Source organism: Paroedura picta, chromosome 1 (genome assembly GCF_049243985.1).
Source record: "Paroedura picta isolate Pp20150507F chromosome 1, Ppicta_v3.0, whole genome shotgun sequence".
NCBI classification, from domain to species: domain Eukaryota; kingdom Metazoa; phylum Chordata; class Lepidosauria; order Squamata; family Gekkonidae; genus Paroedura; species Paroedura picta.
Genome location: NC_135369.1, coordinates 35,348 through 55,248, shown reverse-complemented (window position 1 = coordinate 55,248; position 19,901 = coordinate 35,348). Strand labels below are relative to the sequence as shown.

Below are 19,901 nucleotides of genomic sequence, written 5' to 3'. Positions count from 1 at the left end.
AATCCCCTGGGCCGGATGAACTCAAGAGTACTCAAGAGTCCTCAAAGAACTTTCCAGAGAACTTGCCCAGCCCTTGTCCATCATCTTCAGGACCTCTGTAAGGACTGGAGATGTCCTGGAGGACTGGAAGAGAGCAAACTTTATTCCGATCTTCAAAAAAGGGAGGAAGGATGACCCGGGAAACTACAGACCAGTGAGTCTGACCTCTGTTGTGGGGAAGATAATGGAGCAGATATTAAAGGGAGCGATCTGCAAACATCTGGAGGACAATTTGGTGATCCAAGGAAGTCAGCATGGATTTGTCTCCAACAGGTCCTGACAGACCAACCTGGTTTCCTTTTTTGACCAAGTAACAGGTTTGCTGGATCGTGGAAATTCGGTTGATGTCATTTACTTGGATTTTAGTAAAGCTTTTGATAAGGTCCCCCATGATGTTCTGGTGGATAAATTGAAGGACTGCAATCTGGATTTTCAGATAGTTAAGTGGATAGGGAATTGGTTAGAGAACCGTTGTTGTCAATGATGTTTCATCAGATTGGAGAGAGGTGAGTAGCGGGGTACCTCAGGAATCATAGAGTTGGAAGGGGCCATACAGGCCATCTAGTCCAACCCCCTGCTCAACGCAGAATCAGCCCTAAGCATCCTAAAGCATCCAAGAAAAGTGTGTATCCAACCTTTGCTTGAAGACTGCCAGTGGGGGGGAGCTCACCACCTCCTTAGGCAGCCTATTCCACTGCTGAACTACTCTGACTGTGAAAAGTTTTTTTCCTGATATCTAGCCTATATCGTTGTACTTTTAGTTTAAACCCATTACTGCGTGTCCTCTCCTCTGTAGCCAACAGAAACAGCATCCTGCCCTCCTCCAAGTGGTTTAGGATGCTTAGGGCTGATCCTGCATTGAGCAGGGGGTTGGACTAGATGGCCTGTATGGCCCCTTCCAACTCCATGATTCTATGATTCTATACCCAGCCACAGGACTTCCGTCTTTGAAGGGTTGAGCTTCAGAGGACTCTTCTTGAGCCCCCCCCCCCCCGGTCACTGCTTCCAGACATCTGGCTAAGGCATTGGGGGGGGAGGGGATCGGGGTGGCCCTCCATCAGGAGGAAGTGCTGGGGGTCATCCGCATATTGGTGACATCCCAACTTGAACTTCCCCACCAGTTGAGCAAGAGGGTGCATGGAGATGTTGCATAGGATAGGAGAGAGGTCCCTCTCCTATGGCTCCCCTCTGTCGGCGACCCCAGAGGAAGGAGATGAGCCATCGGAGGGCTCTCCCTCATACCCCAGCGTCCGGGGTTGTGTGCACAGAATCGGCGTGTGCCCCCCAAATGTGCACATTGCCTGTCAACTGCGCATATTGGGAGCATCGCAGGTACCCAGCATCCCCCCCCCCCATGTTTGGTTGTCAGGCTCCCAAGGGCTGAAAACTGCTTCTAGGTTTTGGGGAGAACCCCCCCCCCCGCCCTCCACCAGCCCTCTCCTTCCATCCGATCGCCAGGCCTGGGCTGCCCTCTAGTGGGCAACGGGCAGAAGCACGCCCTGGCAGCCCTATAATATGCCGTTTTGTTGTTGTTGTTATGTGCGAAGTCGTGTCCGACCCATCGCGACCCCATGGACAATGATCCTCCAGGCCTTCCTATCCTCTACCATTCCCCGGAGTCCATTTAAGTTTGCACCTACTGCTTCAGTGACTCCATCCAGCCACCTCATTCTCTGTTGTCCCCTTCTTCTTTTGCTTTTCAACATCACAGTAATCCAGGTCTATGCTGCTGAAGAGGATGAAGTTGACCAGTTCAATGAAGCCCTACAACACCTTCTAGCAGCAACGCCAAGAAATGATGTGCTTATCATCATGGGGGATTGGAATGCTAAAGTAGGAAGCCAAAAGATGTTGTTATGTGCGAAGTCGTGTCCGACCCATCACAACCCCATGGACAATGATCCTCCAGGCCTTCCTATCCTCTACCATTCCCCGGAGTCCATTTAAGTTTGCACCGACTGCTTCAGTGACTCCATCCAGCCACCTCATTCTCTGTCGTCCCCTTCTTCTTTTGCCCTCGATCGCTCCCAGCATTAGGCTCTTCTCCAGGGAGTCCTTCCTTCTCATGAGGTGGCCAAAGTATTTGAGTTTCATCTTCAGGATCTGGCCTTCTAAGGAGCAGGCAGGGCTGATCTCCTCTAGGACTGACCGGTTTGTTCGCCTTGCAGTCCAAGGGACTCGCAAGGGTCTTCTCCAGCACCAGAGTTCAAAAGCCTCAATTCTTTGACGCTCGGCCTTCCTTATGGTCCAACTTTCGCAGCCATACATTGCAACTGGGAAGACCATAGCCTTGACTAAATGCACTTTTGTTGGCAGGGTGATGTCTCTGCTTTTTAGGACGCTGTCTAGATTTGCCATAGCTTTCCTCCCCAGGAGCAAGCGTCTTTTAATTTCTTTGCTGCAGTCCCCATCTGCAGTGATCTTGGAGCCCAGGAAAATAAAATCTGTCACTACCTCCATTTCTTCCCCATCGATTTGCCAGGATATGCGGTTTAGTGACTACAAATAGGAAAAGGTGCCGGGCCGTCTGAAAGCGAACTTGTGTCCGTCCTGCCCAGCCTCCGAGGCGACAGAGGCCCGAAGTGGCGAGCGAGCCCCGCCTCCCTTGGCGGCTTCCCGGGCAGCCTGGCTCCTCCCGCGCAGGAGACGCCCGAGAGATGCCAGCCCCGCGCTTCCGGAAGGCGTTCCTGGGCGGCTGAGTGCACGGAGACGCTGCCTTGGGTGCCGGCGACCGACTCTTCGCAAGAGACCGAGGGCCGCGCTAGGCCAGGTGCGCGGGATGCCAACTCCGCACTGGAGGCTTGGACGTCCCGGGCTGCTCGACGGCCTCCAAAGCGAAAGCCAGAGGGGGGGGAGGGGCCAGCACGGCCCGCCCCGGAGCAGCCGGCAGCGGCCAGGGGCGCCTCGATCCGGCTCCGAGCGGTGCTCCGCTGCGCGCCCGCAGACCGCCCGCCTGGACGTGCCTCGGCCGCCTGCCCGTCCATGGTGTGGCGGGGCGCCGTCCTCGGGCGGCTCCTGCTGGGGACGCTGCTCGCCGCCTGCCTCCGCGGTAGGGAAGGTCCGCCTTCGGGCGCTGGTCGGGGCTGGCGGGGAGGGGGCGAGAGGGAGGGCGCCAAGAGCCCCTGACCCAGAGGAGAGCCCCCCCCGGGCCCGCCCCGCCCCCGCCTTCATGACCCACCTGCTGCGCCCATCACTCCCGCCTTTGACAGCAGGCGGCGCCTTTCCCTGGCGGGGACTGCCCAGCCTCCCTGCGGGGAGGAAAGTGCCCCTTTGTCCGCAGAGGACTGTCTTGAGAAGGTTCTGCCATGGGGCCCCAGCTCTTCCGCCGCTCCTCAGAGGGAAGGGGTTTCCCCAGGGCCCTTTGGGAGACCCAGGCCCAGGGTGCCCCTGGAGGGCCCTTCCAACTCTAGGACTCTACCAGTCACCTGAAATTCACTCCCCCCAAGACGGCCAGGAAGGAACGGGGCAGCCCCAGAAGCACAGCTACCTGTCCTGGTTGGGATGCAGCTTAACATCTCACCCCTTGCCCGGAATCCGGGAGTGATCCTTGATGCCTCCCTTCCTATGGAGACACAGGTCACAAGGGTTGCCCACCAGGCAGTCTACCAGCTGTGCCAGGTGAGGCTACTAGCTCCCTACCTGTCCTCGGAGCCCCTGGCCATGGTGATCCACACGACGATCACACTCTACGTGGGCCTGCCCGTGTCTCTGACCCGGAGACTGCAGCTGGTCCCACACTAACGTCTCAGAGGGCCCTCTCCAGCCGGTGCTGAGGCACTGGTTACCACTGGTTACCAGTTGCAGCCTGGATCAGGTTCAAGATTCTGGTTCTGACCTTCAAGGCCTATCTGAGGGACCGCCTGTCCCCTGATGCCCCTGGGCCTTACGCTCTGTGGATACTAAACTGCTCGTGGTACTCGGCCCCAGAAGGTTCGCCTGGCCTCGACCAGGGCCAGGGCCTTTTCGGTCCTGACCCCACCTGGTGGGTTGAGGTCCCGGAAGAACTTAGGGACCTGCAGGAGCTCTCTGGGTTCCACGGGGCCTGCAAGACGGAGCTCTTCCACCAGGTCTTCAGTTGAGGTCAGAGCGCAGGTGATCAGATAGCCCCCCCCCCCGTTAGATTCTCATCTCGTTCTGGATTTCCGGCACCCTGAGGCGCAGAGAAGGAAATGCCTGAACTGGGGGGGGGGGAGGATAGCATTTTTTGCCGCGGGGATATTTTTAATGGGGGCAATGTTATTTTATATATGTGGGGTTTTATTACTATGTAAGAGCCTCTTGTGGCACAGAGTGGTAAGGCAGCAGACATGCAGTCTGAAAGCTCTGCCCATGAGGCTGGGAGTTCGATCCCAGCAGCCGGCTCAAGGTCGACTCAGCCTTCCATCCTTCCGAGGTCGGTGAAATGAGGACCCATCTTAATGGGGGGGGGGTAAACGGCTTCTGATAGTGGCGGAAGAGGAGGAGGAAGAGGAGGAGGAGTCAGGCTCCGGGGCTGCTCTTTTTCAAAAGGAGAAGGGGAGAGGGATTGTGGGCTTTTAATCTTATCTTTGAATTCATCTAGGGTTGTCTCCAATATTAGTGTATGCTGCCTTGAACAAAAGCGGAAAGTCGGATAGAGACGTTTTAACGAATTAAGCGGAGGGAGGGAGAGTTGCAGGCCATCCTGCAGGACAGTGGTCCCCAACCTTTCTGAGGCTGGGGACCAGCAGGGCAACTGCCCCGCCCGCGCATCGTGCATGCGCGGGCCGTGCCCTGATTCCCTCTCCCCGCCCTCCCGCAGTAAGAAGCTTCCCGGGCCGCAAGCTTGCGGCCTGGGAAGTTTCTTACTGCGGGGGGGCGGGGAGAGGGTGCCGCGGCCCGGCGCCATGGCCTTCGTGGCCCGGCACCGGGCCGCAGCCCGCAGGTTGGGGACCACTGCTGCAGGAAGTGGAAGCATTGCCAAGGTCTGCCCCTTTGTGGAATTGGTTTGTTCTGCTTTCCCTTCAGGGGCTCCAGTGCCGAATCCTGCCCAGCATCGTGTGGAGGGGCTCCTGGGAGAAGCAGCCCTGCTCTCCGTTCTTCTCCCCCCTGGAAAAGCCGTGACCAAGATCGAGTGGGAATTCCAGGCTGGGAATGTCCCGGAAGTCCGAGCAATTGCGGACTTCATCAAGGGGAACTTTGAGCGGCCCGATCCTGAGGACCGATTTAAGCAACGGCTCGAGAAGGTGAACGAGACCACGCTGAGGATCAAGGGCCTGCAGGGGGAGGATGGTGGAGTCTACAAGGCTCACGTGAGATTCACAAGCACAGAGATGGAAGAGCAGACATTTCTCCTTGTCGTCTCCGGTGAGAAATCTTCCCCGTTCCTTTTCTCTGCAACTGAACAGCCCCCTAGACTCAAAGTGCTCTTACTTGCTCCCTAGTTCTGCTGATAGGTCAATAGAGAAGGGAACAGTGGCTGGGGGGAGTGGGATGTCTCTTGTGCCCCCCAGCCCCCTATGTGGGCCCCAAGGCCAGGGAAGACCCTCATCTGTCTCTTCTATAGCTGTTGAGGTTCCCTGGGAAGGGAACTGAAGAGACTCTGAGAGCCAATGTGGTGTATTAATTAGAGCAGGGGTAGTCAACCTGTGGTCCTCCAGATATGCATGGACTACAATTCCCATGAGCCCCTGCCAGCATTCGCTGGCAGGGGCTCATGGAAATTGTAGTCCATGGACATCTGGAAGACCACAGGTTGACTTCCCCTGAATTAGAGGGTCAGACCACGGCCTGGGAACGTGGGGTTTGAGCCCCAGTGCAGGTGACATCTCAACGGAGAAGAGGTGGGCCTGTTCCGAAGACCACTGCTTTGGTCCCTGCGTTCCCCTTAGTTAGGTGACGGGTGAGCTGGGGGTTGTTGGGATCTCTCATACGAGACAATGTTTGCATCTTTCAGATAAACGTGAACATGGCCAGTGGTGGACAAAGCTTCTTCTTATGGTATCGTTCATCATCCTGATTTCTTACACCCTGATTTGGCTTCTGAAGGGCCCAATAAGCCTGCTGTTTAAGAAAATTATCAGCAGAAAAAGACGACCTGCCAGCCAAAGTTGTCTGTGAGTTCAAGAAAATTATGCCTGTCTTCACTAACCATCAGCTCCAGTTGAAGACTTTTGTCACCTCAAGAAAGTAGTGAGTGTCCTGCATAGTGTTGGGCTAGATGACCCTGGAGGATCAGACCAGGGAGGATCCATATAGTCCAGCATCCTGTCTCGTTCATGAGACAACCAGGTCCTCTGGAGGGCCGACAACAGGACAGAAAGGCCAAGGACTTCATAAGACCCTCAGAAGAGCCCTGCTGGGTCAGGTCAGGGAGGGTCCCTCCAGTCCAGCCTCCCGTCTCCCCCAGGGGCCAGCCAGTTTCTCTGCAGGGCCAGCAACAGGGCAGAGAGGCCGAGGCCTTCCCCTGGGAAGACCCTCAGAAGAGCCCTGCTGGGTCAGGCCAGGGAGGGTCCCTCCAGTCCAGCCTCCCGTCTCCCCCAGGGGCCAGCCAGTTCCTCTGCAGGGCCAGCCACAGGGCAGAGAGGCCGAGGCCTTCCCCTGAGAAGACCCTCAGAAGAGCCCTGCTGGGTCAGGCCAGGGAGGGCCGATCCAGTCCAGCCTGTCTCACCCAGGGGCCAGCCAGTTCCTCTGCAGGGCCAGCCACAGGGCAGAGAGACCTGGGAATGTTCAGCCTGGAGAATGTTCAGCCTGGAGAAAAGGAGGTTGAGAGGGGACATGATAGCCCTCTTTAAGTATTTGAAAGGTTGTCACTTGGAGGAGGGCAGGATGCTGTTTCTGTTGGCTGCAGAGAAGAAGAAGAGTTGGTTCTTATATGCCGCTTTTCCCTACCCGAAGGAGTCTCAAAGCGGCTTACAGTCGCCTTCCCATTCCTCTCCCCACAACACACACCCTGTGGGGTGGGTGAGGCTGAGAGAGCCCTGATATCACTGCTCGGTCAGAACAGTTTTATCAGTGCCGTGGAGAGCCCAAGGTCACCCAGCTGGTTGCATGTGGGGGAGCGCAGAATCGAACCCGGCATGCCAGATTAGAAGTCAGCACTCCTAACCACTACACCAAACTGGCTTAAGAGGAGAGGACATGCAGTAATGGGTTTAAACTACAAGTACAACGACATAGGCTAGATATCAGGAAAACATTTTCACAGTCAGAGTAGTTCAGCAGTGGAATAGGCTGCCTAAGGAGGTGGTGAGCTCCCCCTCACTGGCAGTCTTCAAGCAAAGGTTGGATACACACTTTTCTATGATTCGATGATTCTAAATTGAAATGGCTAAATTAGAAAAATAGAAACAACTAGAGACATTGAGACTGAGAGAGCAGCCCAAACGGGAATGGGATTTAGAGAGAGAAGCCCAAAGGCAGCATAAAATCAAATTATATAAATTAAAAATGGAAGAATTACAATTAAGGGCTGAGATAGGAAATACTTGGCTAAATGGGGGAGCCCATCACATTGATTACAAGCAATTTCCAAAAGGAGATAATATTGAAGCTTCTTCATTAGCTTTGAAAAGGCTTGTAAAGTTTTTGAAATGGCTGACAGCCATGAAATTATATCCACTCACAAAGGTGGGTGTGGGTGTGTGTTAAATCAACTGTCCCCAACCCCTGGTCCGGAGACCGGGACCGGTCAGTGGATCAGTCGGTACCGGGCCGCGGCTCCTCCTCGTGCTCCTCCCCGGCTGCTGCTTCAGGGGCTGCCCTGCCACTGGCTCACCTTTGAGCCATGGCTGGGGCTCCCCCGTGGCATGGCACTGTGCAAATGCTGCTGGCAGCACCCCCCAGTGGGCGGCGGGAAGTCAGGGGCGCCAGTCCCTGGTGATAAAAAGGTTGGGGACCACTGTGTTAAATGACATCTACTCTGAAATGAGGGATGAAGAGTCCCTCCCTAGACTATAATCTCTCTAAAGAAAGGGCAAGACAGAGAGTGGGATTATCTGTTGAGCATCGCCCTAAGGAATTTAGAGAACATTATCCAAAAAACTATTATCAATTGGCCTGTCGTTTAGACAGGCCGCTAATTCATTGGTTGACAGGCATATGGCCAAAAGGGGAGCATTGCTGGGCCAGAGAAAATAAATGGATTAATGGGACAAAAAACCAGAGAACACCATGAGAGCAGCTGAAATTATGGATTCCCTGGTGGAAGGTTTGGAAGGAACATTTCATCTCTGGGAATCAAATGAGCCCATCACCCTCAGGGCAAAAATTTACCTCAGAAAATCAACCCTGCAAAGCAGACTCAGACTAGGAGAGAAACTGAGGAACTGAGATATCTTAATTGTACAGTGACTGGCCACATAAAATACAACTGTCCCAAATTAGTAAAGAGAACAATCTCAGGATCTGTGAGGCAACTAAATGCAGTTTCACCGATAGAGGCTGTTCAAAATGCCCAAGGGGCAGAAGCAGCAGGGGCCTGGAATGAAAATGTGGAACCAGCTGAAGTGAACAATACCAGAGCTGTTGGCTGGAGAGATCCTAATAAAGCAGGAAACAAGAGTGGTATGGTGGTGGGGGTCTGCTATAGACCCCCAGGCCAGGCAGAGGACTTGCATGAGATGCTCCTAGACCAGGTAACAAAGTTCTCAGAGAGACGGGACCGGGCAGTCATGGGAGAGTTCAGTTACCAAGGGATCTGTTGCAAGACCAGTTCTGTGGGTGGGCAGGGAGTTGTGAAGTCCTGCGTTGAGCAGGGGGTTGGACTAGATGACCCTGGAGGTCCCTCCCAACCATGATTCTATGATTCTGGTTCTATTAATGTTCATAGCTATTATGATCTAGTTGTCAGGATCAGTGCCTGGTCTCTGCCATGAATTGTCTGTGACAAGAGAGAAACAGAATCTATCCAGTGGCTTAATAAAGCTTGAAAAGATAAAGAGTCTCTTATGTTATTTATTCAGGCTTCGACTCTGCCAGAACGGTCTCTAGATTTGTTTTCCGTTTTCAATCTTTCGTCAGTGGCAGTGAGTCCATCCTTGTTAATATTTGAGTATAATTAGGCAAACGCTCCTGTATCATGGAGAGTCAAGGCTGTGAGCTCACAGAGATCAAGAGCTCACAGCCTTGACTCTCCATGATACAGGACTCTATCTTTTCAAGCTTTATTAAGCCACTGGATAGATTCTGTTTCTCTCTTGTCACTAATTTGGAATCGTCCATTTTTCTCATGCAACAGTTTGTGTTATATTATGGCTACTTGGAAACAATGAATTGTCTGTGAACAGGGGTCCCTCCATCTTGCCCGTATTCTTGTATTAACTCCGGGCTCTTTGTGTAACCCAAGCCCACTATTTTCTTCTGTCTGCCTGAAACCGAAACCTGTCTGCTGTTCCCATGTTATCATGATTTGTAGTGCCCACTCTGAACGGTTTGTCTTTTGATCCCTGAAAGCTGGCTCTGCTTTGTGTAACAATAACATGGTATCTTGTCAATAGGCGCCGGCCAGTCCAAGGATGCGCTAAATGTAACACCCTTGGCTGGATGCCTGGGCTGGCACCTGGGAAGGAGGGGATCCTCCCCCTGGGAACATTCAAGTTTTGGGCGGGAGAATTGTCTTGAAAAGGGCTTGCATTTTCATTGTAGGTTAGATTTGACTTCGCTAGTCACAGTGACTGAAGTAAACTCCCATTAAAGCTTTCTTATTATAGAAGTTTTGTTGTGAGTTCTTTTAGCACTCAACACTAGTTCTACATGTAGTTATGAAGTTCTGGAGTTTATGATAAATACTAGGGGCAAAGCCCGTTGTCTCCAAGAATACAACGGGCACTAGAGCTTGGCAGTGGGAAGAGGAAGGGGAGGAGTTGTCCAGTCTGTAAGGGCATGGGGTTGAATGTGTGTGTTGTGTGGGAGGTTGTGGTGGCATGGTGGCAAATGAGGGCATGGGTGTGGAGAAATGGGTGTCAAGAACCTGTGGTGTGGCATGTTCGTTGAGTGTGGGAGAGGACTGACCTTTGGGAATTGTGGCATAGTGGTTACAGATGAGCTTTCCAGAGCCATGTCCTCAGATATGTGAAGGGAAAATCAGACTGGAGACTCTTCTTAGGGGAAGATTAGATGGCAACCAATTCCCCCCAGTTCTGCGTCATTTCCCTTCTTGTGTGAATTAGGCCACATTCACCGAAATGGGGTAGTCACAGTACACAGGTGTCCACCCTGCTCATTCTGTCTCCCATATTTTCACTGTTGGTAAAATGTTATGTGCTCACATGCTTCTTTCATGGTTGCTCCTTAGAAGAACGGATTTTTGTACCCTATCGCTTACAACCCAAAGGAGTCTCAAAGCAGTTTACAAACACCTTTTCCATTTGTCTCTCCACAATAGTCAACCTGTGAGGTATGTGGGGCTGTGAGAGGTCTGAGAGAACTGGGAATGGGCCGCAGTGACCCAGCAGGTCTCAGGTGTCTCAAAGCATTTTCCAATCGTCTTCCCCTTCTCTCTCCATAGCAGACTCCCCATGAAGGAGGTGGGATAGAGAGCCTCACATGGAAGCTGGCAACCCTAAGAGGAAGACTCTGTGCACAGCAGTCTTGACCTTAGTAAGGTTTTTAATACTGTTTTTTTATTTGCCAGACCAAGGTTATTTGCCAGTTACTATTTCAGTGACGATGTGTCTCCAGACATTTACTTGTTCTCTATCTAGTTTCAGGCTGTAAATATTTATTTAGATCTTCCTGCACTTTCCAGACTCACAGGACTGATGCTGGTCTGCCTGTCTGCGCCCCAGAATACAAACAGTTGCTGGTGAGGGCTGGCCATAGCCCATAGCCCAGGAGGGACACACCTGCACCATTCCCTACCAACTGCAGGCAAAAATGGCTCCTTTGAAGGCTGGACTCTGAGGCATTGTACGATTTTGAAGTCCCACCTCCAAACCTCCAGGAATATTTCCAACCCAGGGTTAGCCAACCTACAGGTGTGGCCTGGAGAGCTCCTGGAATTACAGCTCACCTGCAGAGTATAAAGATCAGCTCCCCAGGCAGAAAGGGCTACTTTGGACAGGGTTGTGGTAGAGAAGAAACATTTAAGGCCTCCCACACAGGTTGTTGTTGAAATGAAGGACTTGAGGCCTACTGCACAGGGTTGTTGTGCAGATGAAACAGGAGACAAAAGAGCCAGCTTCCTCTGCAGAATAACGCTGTGCAGTGGCCTCAAATCTGCAGAGAGTTGCAAAGAAGAAAGACACATGACTTGGCTGTGTCTAATCCGCGGCCAGAGCAGTATTTGAAGTGAGAAGGGGCTTTTCTGTGGCCTCCCTGTCAAGCAACTGTTTGGCAGAAGGGGAAAGCCCCCCCCCTCAAAAGGAAGGCTCTCAGGCTCCCCTGCGTTGCTCTTGGAAAGGCCTCCTTCCCTCAGTCAGGGCCTGTCAGAGGCTCCTTCGCAGCAGGGCTGAAGGGGGGGAGGGGGAGCACTCTGCAGCCTCCTGCCAGCTCTGTCAGGGCTCTGAGGCAATTCACAGTTGGACATGACAGTTAGGACAGCCTTGGGGCAAAAAAGGCTGGCGCAGCCTGTCCAAGCCTCTGTTTTCATCCCCTTTGGCAGCCCTACTGATTTCTCTCCCTTTGGTGGTCAGGAGCAGACTGGCAGCCAGACTGGGCTGGGTGAATGGAATTTTGGTCTGTCCTGGTGAGGGGCCAATAGGAAGGCACTTTGCGCGCCTCCCCACTGGCTGCTTGGCCCTGGATGGACACTCGGAGGGCCCAATCAGGAGCCGCTTCGCGGCTCCTGATTGGGCCCTCTGAGTTTTTATCCTGGACAGGGCCCGCCCTAACTCCTCCCCAGGTGGCCTTACTCTTTTATTTAATAGGACCCTGTCCTATTTAAAGATTGTTATATTGAATCTATTTAACATCTGCAATGTTTTTACATTTTTAAGCAATTTCACACCTTGCCAAGCCGCAAAGGTGCTTTCATCTATGAATTTGAAAAAATAGCCCCATTAGAAAGGGTTACACTTAGTCAGGTTAAAAAAAAAGGGGGCTCGGGGGAAACCAACAGGAAACCAAAGTGCTGCTTGGGTTTAAATATTGCTGAGGCTTAAAAAAACAGGGGGTCCAATTTTAAAGTAAATCTCAAATTCTAAGCTAATTTTCACATTCCTTAAAGGAGAGGTTTTTCTCCTTCACACAAAATCCCAAGTAATTACGTACTTCCTGTAACTGCTGAGGCTAATCAGAGCTAGAGTCCAATTTAAGCCAAGCTTAGAAAGGCTAGATTAAGAGAGGCTGGTCTGCCTCCTAGTTCTGCACAGCGTGCCCCATGGCTGGCGCTCTGGGAGGCCCTTTGCAGCGGCCCGTTCTCGGCTCCAGAGTCCACCGACGATGTCCCACTCAAGCCATTGCACCTGCAGCCGCTCCGTTCTGCTCCCGCCCCGTCCTTTCCAGGATGTCCAGTGAGGCCACGGTGAGGATCTGCCCCAAGAGTCCGACCAGCATGGCCACCCTCACCCAGGAGAGGCACCTGCAGGCTCCTGTGGGGGGAGGGGGGGAGAAGGGAAGGGGGCTTTAGAGCAGGGTGGGAGCAATACGCAAACAGGCCCACTGCCCACCACACTGTAGCCTGACGCCCACATGGGGAAAAGGCCAATTTCCCCCTTTGGCAGGTAGGCTGAGGACCTGAGGTCTCACCTGGATCCTGCCCCCTAAATTCTGGAATATGCAAGATCTGTAGTGTGCGTCGGGTTGGCAGGTCTCCCCCTGGCCACTAGTGAGGGCTGTGGAGGGAGGGTTGTCAGATCCAGGTTGGGAAAGTCCAAAAGATTTGAGATGAGCTTTGGGGGGGGGGGGTCCAGGGACCTCAGTGGGGCACAACGCCATAGACTCCCCGTCCAAACCATCATTTTTCTCCAGAGAACTACTTTCTCGTCTGAAGATGAACTGTAATTCTGGGTGTGCATGATTCAAAACTCTGAAGAATATCCTGCAGGGGGCATCAGAGGATGTGTATTTAGCATGGTTGGAATAGCCAAAATAATCTCCTTCAGTGCCCTGATTGGCATAATAGGAGACTTCCCCTCTGCTTGCAACAGTAGTTAGACAGTTTGGATCCTTTCTCCTCTTTCTATGTTTTAGTCATTAAAACACCCTGGTGCTTCAAATCTTGCATATTTAAACTTTGCCAACCATGAAGCCCACCCTCTCCCTCTCCCAGGACAGGGACTCTGAGGCAGCTCCTGGTATTCCTCCAGTTTCAGCACCAGCAAAGGGAAGTCCTTTCCTACACAGCACAGAATAATTAGCTCAAGTAACACGTAATTGACTCATGAGAAACCTGCAGCCTCATGAGGTGCCTCAGCCACTAGCTCAGATGGCCTAAAAAGGAGATAAAGGTATTCATGGAGAGACAGAGAGAGAGAGCAGACTGGAAGGTCCATACGCAGAGGGTCCCTTTGTCTTCCAGCCCTGGTTGTGGGCTTCCGGGGGCATCAGTTGGGCCTGTACGTGGACAAGGACCCTGAAGTCGAAGATGTTTTTATTTGCATTCAAATTCTCACGGGACTCACCCTCACTCTGGCAGATGCTGGCCAAGTCCAGTGAGGCTTTCTTCTGATCAACTGGGTTGCTGACCAGGCAGGTGAAAGTGGCGTCTGAGGAAGGGAAGCGCCAGGACAAACGGAGGTCCGGACCCTCAGCAGAGAGCCGGTGCCGCTCTGAGCCTTCTTGTAGGGCTCCAAGCTGGAACTTCCCACTTTCCCAGGAGATGTTAAAGCTCCCCGGCCCGGGTGCCAGACACTGCAGGGTCACATTGCATCCCTCTGTCGTCTTGGAGACCAGCTGGGCACGGATCCGGGGGTCTGGAAGGGGCTCTGCTCAGAGGGAAGTTACAAAACAGACAGACATCTCAAGGTGCCTGCAGGACAGACTTGACACAGCATCCCACTCACCTGGAAAGGTGCATTCTCTGCTGGAATACTTCCAGCGCCTGCATTTGAACCATTTTTTTCGGGGGGGGAGCTAATGTTTCAAGCCAAGGAATAATTTGTTTTTCTTCTAAATCAAGTGGACTGGACTGGGTGGGATGGCCCTTCCTTCACACCCCTCCTCTCACCAGAACAGGACTCCCCCCTCTTTTGGGTGAAGAGCAGCCCCTGGGAAAGGTGGGATGAAAATAGCATCCTTTTTTTTTTTGGAAGGGGGGGGCTGCTGAGGGCTCTCTGTGCCTCAGTCCACAGCAAGGCCACTCAGGCGCAGGAGATCCTGGCAGATCGGATGCCTCCCCTATGAACAGGCCCCCTGAGATACACCACAGCAAAAAACAAGCAGGATTTTCACGTTGAGAGCAGCCTGGCTCAGAGGACACAGAATTCACCTCCTTTGGCAACAACCGAAATTGCATGGGCCAAATGTTACGGCTGACCTGCCTTCTCCCTGAGACCACCAGCAGACTCCCCTCCGCCATTCTACAGGCTCCTTCTCAACCTTCCTCACCCCCACCCGGGGCTTCCGAAGAGGCCAGAGGGGAGGGAGCCAAGGGCCCCACTGTGCCCCAGTTCTCAGGGTCCTTCAACGGATGTGCAAGCCAGTCTCAGCCAGATGCTTGGCTCACCTGAGGAAAGGAGGGCCAGGAGCGGCAGCAGCAGCAGCAGCCTCCAATAGCTGTGGGGCCCCATGCCTGCTCCTTCTCCCCCACCCCCCTCACCTCTGGCTCAGCACAGGCGCCGGCTCCCTGCCCCCTCGGACCACAACTCCCCCCTCGCTGCCATTTCCTCCCCCTGCAAGGCCTCCGGCTCTCCCTCTCCCTGAACACCTCCGGCTCACAGAAACCCTGGTTTGCGGGGGGGGGGGGTGGAGCAGCTGGATGAAGCTTTGTTCAGATCCAGCAAAGGGGGGGGCTCCCGAGGGCCCCAGAAGGAGAAGGGGGACACAAGGAGGGCTCCCGGCCCGCCTGCTCACTGGGAAGAATCCCCCTGGCTCAGAGCTGCCCCCCCAGATCTGTGGCCCCCAGAGGCTGCTGCTTTGTGGGGGATGAGTCAGGTCCCTGGGGGAACAGAAAAGCCCCCCCCCCATCCCAGTGCTGGGCGAGGGGGGTGCTCCAGTCTCAATCCTGCATTGGGAAACGGGGGTTGGGGGCCATGGGCGTTGCCCCAGAGAGGTTTTGTCTCCGTGGGGAAGCTGGACGGCTCAGCCCTGCCAGGGACCTCCACGAAGCCAGAAGAGCGGGCGAGAGGCTCCCCTAAGGGCCCCCAAGGAGGGGGTGATTGGGACCAGGCAGGAACAAACTGAACGGGGGATTATAATTTAATTCGGACAATTACATTCCCAGTCGCCATCCGACTCACCCGCACTCTGGCAGATGCTGAGCAAGTCCAAGGAGGCGGCCTTCTGCTCCACGGGGCTGCTGAGCAGGCAGGTGAAGGTGGAGCTTGAGGAGCCAGGCCCCCAGGACAAGTGGAGGTCCGTCCCCTCGGCAGAGAGCCGGTACCAGTCCGACCTTCCTTCCAGGATGCTAGGGGGGATCCCGCTTCCCCAGGAGACGCTGGATCCTCCCTGTGCAGGCGGCAGGCACTGCAGGGTGACATTGCACCCCTCGGCCGTCTGGGAGGTCACTCGGTGGCGTATCTGGGGCTCCGGCACGGGCCCTGCGGAGGAGAAGGAACACCTCTGAGTCCTCCCGCTGTCCGTTACTGTGCGAGGAACACGGCACCGATCCGCCCGTTCCCCGCGTGGCCTCCCCTTACGGTGGACGGTGCAGTTGAAGCTGTGCTCCTGAACCACAGCCGAGGCCAGCCTCACGCGGGCCGTGTAGACACCTCCGTCCTCCAGCTCCAGCTCAGCAATCCGCAGCGTGGCCTCGCCGGCCGTCTCTAGCCGCTGCCCAAATCGGTCGCCAGGGTTGGGCCGCTCCAGTTTTCCGTTTGTGACGTCGGCAATGGCAAGCGTGGGGCCCGCTGGGGGCCGGAATTTCCACTCGATTTGGGCTACTCTTTGGAATGAGCCGATGAGTACCCGAAGTGAGACCGTCCCTCCCTGGAGGCCATCCACTCGATGGTGGGACGGATCCAGAGTGGGCCTGGGGGCAGTCCCTGAGGAGGGCAAGCAGAACGGAGGCGTGAGACAGAGAGAGGACAAGCAAGGCGAAGCCAGCAGCCAGATTTCGCCCAGTAAAAAGCCTCCTGACTCCAGGGTGGACACCGCCACTCTCAAAGGAGGGATCCCTGGCCCCCCTTGGGTGTCCCGAAGGGAAGGCAGGTTTGGGCCAGCCTTTGAGGAAAGCTCACCTGAGGACAGGAGACCCAGCAGCAGCGCCACCCCCCACCCATAGCCAGGGGCCCCCATCTCTGCCTCTCCCGCAGCGCTGTCCACCTTCGCTCCTGCACAGCACCCTGGTCTCTTCCGGCACAGTCCTCAGGTTGGCACTCGGGCCCCTCCTTAGACCACAGCCGTTTCCTCTTCAGCCCCTGAACTCGTCTCACTTTCCTTCCGCTGCAGACCATCACGAGAAACAAGGCCCTCAGGCTCCCTCAGCAGCATGTCCTTTGTCTTGTGGGGATCACGCCGGTTGTCCTCCAGCCCAGGGAGGGTCTGCCTCTTCCTTCCTCCACCCTGTTGCCAGACGGAGGGGCTTTTCAGGCCATCCTCCTGAGTCCAGCTAGAGGCCTGCGGAAAGCTCACAAGCAGGATGGTAGATTCAGATGGGTAGCCGTGTTGGTCTGAAGCAGCACAACAAAGCAAAATCAGAGTCCGGGGGCACCTGTAAGACCAACAAAGATTTATTCAAGGCGTGAGCTTTCGAGTGCAAGCACTCTTCCTTAGACTAAGAAGTGACCATTATGACAGTGGGAATATATAAGCAAAAGTTAATCCTGTTATATTAGTAAACTGTGTCACACATCCAAACACAGCCATATGATAATTCCACAAACCTGGCAACCCAGGACACCCACATCTAGCACTCAGAGGTATACTTCTTTAGTCCATGGAGGTTCCATTTGGCTGTCATGCCTAGCAGCTGGCAAAAAAAATTGGGGGATGGCTGTGGCTTGGTGCCCTGCATGCAGAAAGTCCTGGCTTCAATCCCAGGTAGCATCTCTAGTTGAAGGGACTCAGAGGCAGACAATATGACAGGCCTATTTATTTATGTATTTCAACGTCTACACCATCCTTCCCTGAAGACTCAGGTTGTCTCACAGCAATTAGTAGGAACAATAGTTAAAACATGAAAACCAATTTGTGTTAAAACCCCAAGAAGAAGGGGGGAGCGAATCCCATAAGTCAAGGGGAGTCAAACTGCGGCCCTCCAGATGTCCATGGACTACAATTCCCATGAGCCCCTGCCAGCAAACACTGGCAGGGGCTCATGGGAATTGTAGTCCATGGACATCTGGAGGGCCGCAGTTTGACTACCCCTGCCATAAGGCATTGGCGTGCAGGTGTTCTGTGTGTCGGGAGGCGGGTGTGGATGTTGTTTTGTGGGCTCAGGGGAACAGCTCTCTCTTGCAGGCCCTGCGGAACTGCTTTAGGTCCCCGGGGCCCGGATCTTGCCCGAGAGAGCCTTCCACCAGGGTGGCACCAGGACAGAAGCCCCTGACCCTGGTTGAGGCCAACTTTTCTCCATGGCTGGGGATCTTGAGCGTGTTTCTGGGGGGGGGGCGGGCATTTTTCCCACAAAGAGTAATTAACACATGGAATTCGCTGCCTCTTGAGAAGCTGTGGTAGCTACAATATAAATAACACATTAATTAAGGAGGAGGAGGAGGAAGAGGAGGAAGATGAGAAGAAGAAGAAGAAGAAGAAGAAGAAGAAGAAGAAGAAGAAGAAGAAGAAGAAGAAGAAGAAGAAGAAGAAGAAGAAGAAGAAGAGTTGGTTTTTATATGCCACTTTTCTCAAACCCGGCTCGCCAGATTAGAAGTCTGCGCTCCTAATCACTACACCAAAATATTTAAAACAAGTTAAATAAATAAATGTCCATTCAATACAGTCACAGATATCTCAGAAGAAGGAATCTCCAAAAAGACCAATGTAGTCACAGATTTCTCAGGGGACAAAGTCTCCAAAAACATCATATCAGTGCAGTCACAAATGACTCAGAGGATAAATCTCCAAAACACTGAAAGGAAACTAGTCATAGACCTGTTTTGCAACTTTTCCCCAGGTAGATTATTCAAGTGTTCCTCTGCTGATGTTACCTGGGCAGCACAGAGGGTTGGACTGGAGGGGCCGTTAGTCACGAACCTCAAGGATACAGTCCACAACGGTTCCCCTCTTGAGCTAACAAACAAGTTCCAGCATTGGAGCACAAGGTGAAGATAGTCTTATTGAGAGTACATCAGGAAACACGGAGAGAAGTTGATACAGGCAGGCTGGTGATTGCAGACACTGAGGGCCTCTTGGGAGGGTCAGTGCTGTTATACCTCCGGACCCCCACGCACACCCCAGCAATGCTCAGGAAAGGCCATTCTCACAAACTGCTGGGTCTTTGAGAGTGTGGCTATCAGAGCCAGCTCATCTGGCATTGCAAGCAGGGGTGCAAACATCCAGAGAGAGACTCCAGTGGTTTGCAGACAGGAAACACAAGTTATGATGCATGCAGAACACTCGCGTGAGCCTCCGTGTCCGGAAGGCCAAGCCAAGGGGAGGGGGAGCAAGGAGGACCACACCTGCAGCCTGGGCGTTACCAGCAAGGCTGACATGGAACATGACCCCATCGGCCTGACCCAGCAGGGCTTCTGGCACGTTCTTTTGCCTGGGGCAGCGATGGTAACGCCCAGGCTGCAGGTGGGATCCTCCTTGCTACTCCTGGGTATGAAAGAACCAGGCAAGGAAGTCTGATTGCCCAGCCTGGATGGTGTCCAGCTAACAGCTATTCAATCTGCTACGACTCTGGGAGTGACACCTCCTGGCCAGTGGAGACACAGGTCACGCAGGTAGCATCTACCGAGCATCTACCACCTTTGCCAGGCGAAAGGTGAAATTCATCCAGGCCAGACTGACCAGAAATTCTGGAGGTTTTTTTATTGGGGGGGGGCTTCATTTAGACATGGAATTGGGGGCACTGTGGGTGGGCAGGTAGTTGGACTAGATGATCCTGGAGTTCCCTTCCAACTCTATGATTCTAAGTAAGCACGAATGACCAAGAATAGTATGAAATTACCTTGGTAGTAATCAAGGCAAGTCTGCCATGAGAGATCACAGAAGGGGTCTGTGATATGACGCCAAGGAGGTTCCCAGATTAGTGACTCGCTTGCTGTCCAGGAAAACAGCCATTGCCAGGTTTTCTGTCCCCAGCTTTTCATGCGGCCTCACTCAATCCAGCCTGCATAGTCCCCCTTGCCCCACATCCCACTAAAACACAGAACTGAGCGGTGTGCTGTCTGTTCAAGAGGGCTCAGCTATATGTTCCTCATATACATTCTTTGTAATACACTTCAAACATTTCTAGCGTGACATACATCTTCTTGTCATTATTTAGAAGTACAAGCATGGCAGGCCCACTCAGAAACATAATGGGGCTAAAACATCCATTGTGCTAAACTGCCCCTCTAACAAGAAATTGGCCCCTCTAACAAAAAGTTCTTGCTACATACCTGGGCCAGCATCACCACCAGGTGGCACCCTTCAACCCCTGGAGGCCTTGCGAAGAATAAGCTGCATTCAGGTGGGTTCCCTTATTGGTCTGAGGCAGCAGAACCAAATTGGTGCCCAGTGGCATGCACAAAAGAGCCTTTGGCTAGGACAGATAAGAAGAGAAGAGCTGGCTTTTTTGTACCACCCTGTTCACTACCTGAAGGAGTCTCAAAGCAGCCTTCCCTTCCTCTCCCCACAACAGACACCCAGTGAGGGAGGGGAGGCTGAGAGAGCCCTGATATTACTGCAGAAGAAGAAGAGTTGATTCTTATATGCTGCTT

General features: G+C 53.6%; 2 protein-coding genes across 2 annotated transcripts in view; one reads left to right on the top strand and one right to left on the bottom strand.

The window, feature by feature from the left end:
• Window positions 1-9,709, top strand: part of LOC143842433 (uncharacterized) — a 33,558-nt gene extending 23,849 nt beyond the window's left edge. Inside the window, exons 2-4 of the mRNA XM_077347884.1 lie at window positions 2,549-2,809; window positions 5,026-5,364; window positions 5,954-9,709. Of these exons, the coding sequence (XP_077203999.1) occupies window positions 2,549-2,809; window positions 5,026-5,364; window positions 5,954-6,117 (764 nt within the window). The 3' untranslated portion in view covers window positions 6,118-9,709. The remainder of the gene's footprint in view (window positions 1-2,548; window positions 2,810-5,025; window positions 5,365-5,953) is intronic.
• A 2,199-nt stretch (window positions 9,710-11,908) lies between these two features.
• Window positions 11,909-16,490, bottom strand: LOC143841795 (V-set and immunoglobulin domain-containing protein 10-like). Its single transcript, XM_077346731.1, has 5 exons — window positions 16,313-16,490; window positions 15,735-16,079; window positions 15,336-15,635; window positions 13,560-13,862; window positions 11,909-12,527 (listed from the first exon to the last, which is right to left on the bottom strand). Exons 1-5 carry the CDS (start codon window positions 16,488-16,490, stop codon window positions 12,388-12,390), a joined length of 1,266 nt encoding a protein of 421 aa, XP_077202846.1. The 3' UTR covers window positions 11,909-12,387.
• Window positions 16,491-19,901: the final 3,411 nt, after the last annotated feature.